We start from the raw sequence: 3,695 nt of genomic DNA on the forward strand, positions 1-3,695 counted from the left end.
CGTCCTTCCCAGTGCTTGGGCAAGTGAGCGTGTGGTGCGTGTGTGGGTGTCTGACCAGCGCCGAGACAATCGTCCTTCCCAGTGCTTGGGCAAGCGAGCGTGTGGTGCGTGGGTGGGTGTCTGACCAGCACCAATGAGACAATTCGTCCTTCCCAGTGCTTCGGCAAGCGAGCGTGTGGTGCGCGTGTGAGTGTGAGTGTGAGTGTGAGTGTGAGCAGCGCCGCCAACAAGTGAGGCACGGGTCAGTCACCAACGGCACAAGAGTCTAAACTAGGGGTGGGGAACCTTTTTCCTGTCAAGGGCCATTTCGATTTTTAAAACATCCTTTGAGGGCCATGCAAAATTATTGAACACATATATCGGACTCACCTAATACGATGGCTGGAACTGTTTTTTTTGGCGAGGCGTTTGGTGTCAGGTGGTGGTGATGATGATGCTACACGCAGCTGGTTTTGCAGGTCTGAGTCAGTCAGTCTTGAGCGGAACCGAGTCTTTGCAAGAGTCAGTTTTGAAAAGAACTGCTCACAGCTGTAGGTCGTCCCAAACAGTGATGCAAACTTCAGTGCATGTCTCCTCAGAATGGGAATATCCTCAGCACGTACATACAGTTTGTAGAACTCGAGCAAAGGGAGGTTGTTGCACCTAGCTTTGAGCTCATCATTGCTTTGCAGCTCAATGATTTTGTGTTGTAGGTTGTCAGGCACATCAGCTGGTTCCACATTACACAGCGTGGAAAATATGTTCAGTTCCCTTTGTTTACTTTTCATGTCCTGGAACCTCTCTCCAAATGCCTGCAGTTTTGCACACTCAGCAACATATTCAGATGTCACAGCAGGCTATTGTTCTTGCAGAGTGGGAAAGTGGACAGTGTTTCCCCTTCCAGTTGCACTTGCCACAGCTTTAGTTTAGCTTCAAATGATTTCACATTTGATTGCAGAGAGCCGAGAAGCTGGTTGGGACCTTGGAGCTTGACGTTCGGCTCTGACAGGTACTTGGTAATGTCCACCATGAAGCCCAAATCCCACAGCCACTTGCTCTCACCGAGTTCCATGACAGGTTTCCCCTTCATCTCCATGAACTGTTTCACTTCTTCTCTCAGTGAGTAAAACCGTGTGAGCATATTTCCGCGACTCAGCCACCGCACCTCACAGTACCAGATCACCAGATCTCCGTACTCTGACTCTAGTTCACTCAGTAGCTCCTTGAACTGGCAGCTGTTCAGCCCTCTGCTTTTGATGAGGTTTATGGTGGAAACGACAGTTGTCATCACATTTTTGAGCTTCAGGGACTGTGCACACAGATTATCTTGGTGTATGATACAGTGGCATACAACTAACTCACTTGGATCGAGACTGAGACGACTCATTTATTTTTGACCAATGCAGTCAATCCCTTTTGCGTGCCAACTATGGCTGTGGCTCCATCCGTGGCCAGGCCACTTAACTTGTCAAAACTGCAGTTCGAATTTGTTCATAGCCAAAACAACTTGCTCAAACAAATCCTCACCTTTGGTGGTGCCATGCACGGCTTGCAAAGACAGCAACTCCTCGCTCGTATCAAACCCAGGTGTAATCCCCCGCACAAAAATGGCGAGTTGGGCGGTGTTTGTTATGACGCTCGAGGTTGGAATTTTTGATCACCGAGAGGGCTTCCCGACAAACTAGGCACACTGGCTTGCCTTTTACTTCCACAAACAAATAATCGTTTGCCCATTTCTCTTGGAAAGTGCGACATTCCGCATCTACCTTTCTTTTCTTGTTAGTCGCCATGTTTGCATATACTGAATGAAATGATGACATGAGATTACGCGATCACACATTACCTGACGCACGTGCTGCATTCACTGACCCTGAACGTGAAACAGACAGATGACGGCTGTCCGTTTAATTAATTTTTTTAGGAAAAAATAATCGCTGTCTGGAGTTTTTTTGTGTTGTATTTCTGAGGTTGTTTATGTTTATTTTTAGCGAACGTAGTGATCTTTGAAATGAGGACGAGAGAAGAACCTTCAGAGTATAGGCTTTATTCCATTTGATTGAAGCCGCTTCTACGGGCACACCAGGAAATACAGACGCAGCATGGAGTACATAAGCAGTAAGGTACACACGCGCAACTAATCACCGCAAAATAAATCAGTATTATATATCAATCAGTATTCTCACCATTCAATGAGCACCAAGTGAGCCGCCGACATAAAACGACAATGCCCCTGGGACAATCCCCGCGACCGAGCCGAACCTCAGCTTTATCTCTTCTGTGCTCGAGCCGGGCATCATGTGATCACACGTCACGACCTTCAATTCACCACATTCTCCCCGTCTTTAAAATGCAACTAGAGGCCCAGCTAACGCACCATGATTACTTCAGCACTACAGGAGTATACATTTCAAGCAATGCGAACTATCTAAGCCACAGAAGCATACATGCCAAGCAGTGAGGATTATTTTGAGTTGTAGGAGCATGGTAATGAGCATCGATATATTATGTAACGAGCATATAGGAGCATGAGCATCGAGGATGCCGATAATCCCCTTTACAGATTGAGTCGGCGAGGGGGTATTATTCGTCGGCCTCTCCGGGAGTAGATGGCGGTTTCACTTGAGGGAGGCTTCCGATCCTCTTGGTGAGCCTCGACTCGTGCCAGAGATGACTCCCCGATCGCTCCCGGGTGGAACGCGGTAGCCCCGTCGTCACCCTTCTCGGGTGGAGTCCCTGGGGGGGGGGGAACACCTGGGGAGGGGATGTCAGAGGGAGGTGTGCCAGATGGTGGTGTACCTGCGGGAGGAGTGCCTGAGGGAGCCAAATGGCGGACCGATACAGTGGTCTCCCTGCCATCCGGGAGCCTGACATGAGCATACTCTGGATTAGTATCGATGAGTTCGACCTCCTCCACCATGGGTTCATACTTACTTTGTCGTACCGGGCGTTTCATGAACACTGTTCCGGGGTGGGTTAGCCAATTGGGCACCGATTGGCCGTCAACATAACGTCGTTGGTGAGTAAACATTCGTTCGTGAGGAGTTGCATTGGTGGACGTGCAGAGCAAAGAGCGTATGGAATTCAGAGCGTCGGGAAGGGTAACCTCCCACCGCTCGGGGCCCAGTCCTCTTGATTTCAACGCCAGAGTTACAGCTTTCCAAATGACTCCGTTATACCGTTCCACCTGCCCATTACCCTGTGGGTTGTAACCCGTCGTTCGACTAGTTGCTATGCCGTGCTCTAATAGGAATTGTTTTAGCCCGGCCGACATGAAACACGGCCCTCTGTCTGAATGTATGTACGAAGGTTTCCCAAACATAGCGAAGAGGTCAGACAGACATTTCACGACAGTACCCGAGGTCATATCCGAGCACGGAAACGCGAAAGGGAACCTTGAATACTCATCAACAACAGTGAATATGTATCTGTTGTCTGTCTCGGTCGGCAGGGGCCCTTTGAAGTCAATGTTTAGTCTCTCGAAGGGAGAAGTGGCCTTGATCAGTCTGCCAGAAGCCACATCATAGAATCTGGGTTTTAGTTCAGCACAAACAGGGCATGAAGCATTCATTTGTTTAATATCATCAATAGAATAGGGCAGGTTCTGTCTGCGTACGAAATGTGCCATTCTGGTTACCCCCGGGTGGCACAGAGACACATGGAGGTCTTGCAAAGCCCGACTGATTGTCGCCGAGCAGTAGACCCGCGAGAAGGTGTCT

The 3,695-nt window shown here is 49.2% G+C and overlaps 1 protein-coding gene across 1 annotated transcript; it reads right to left on the reverse strand.

Annotated features, from left to right (window-relative positions):
• Positions 1-365: 365 nt before the first annotated feature.
• On the reverse strand, positions 366-1,769 carry LOC147019382 (general transcription factor II-I repeat domain-containing protein 2B-like). The gene is made up of 3 exons (XM_085900128.1): positions 1,641-1,769; positions 890-1,288; positions 366-791 (listed from the first exon to the last, which is right to left on the reverse strand). Exons 1-3 carry the CDS (start codon positions 1,767-1,769, stop codon positions 366-368), a joined length of 954 nt encoding a protein of 317 aa, XP_085756254.1.
• Positions 1,770-3,695: the final 1,926 nt, after the last annotated feature.

Source organism: Eptatretus burgeri, chromosome 10 (genome assembly GCF_056783735.1).
Source record: "Eptatretus burgeri isolate ZD-2024b chromosome 10, Ebu_testis_v1, whole genome shotgun sequence".
Classification (NCBI taxonomy): Eukaryota; Metazoa; Chordata; class Myxini; order Myxiniformes; family Myxinidae; genus Eptatretus; species Eptatretus burgeri.

Excerpts from the sequence above, each read along its gene's own strand:
- LOC147019382 (XM_085900128.1), bottom strand. The coding sequence starts at position 1,769 with ATGGCGACTAACAAGAAAAGAAAGGTAGATGCGGAATGTCGCACTTTC. Across the intron at positions 1,289-1,640 it reads TTTGTCGGGAAGCCCTCTCG|TCCCTGAAGCTCAAAAATGT; the intron begins GTGATCAAAAAT and ends CTGTGTGCACAG. Across the intron at positions 792-889 it reads CTAAACTAAAGCTGTGGCAA|GCATTTGGAGAGAGGTTCCA; the intron begins GTGCAACTGGAA and ends GCAAAACTGCAG.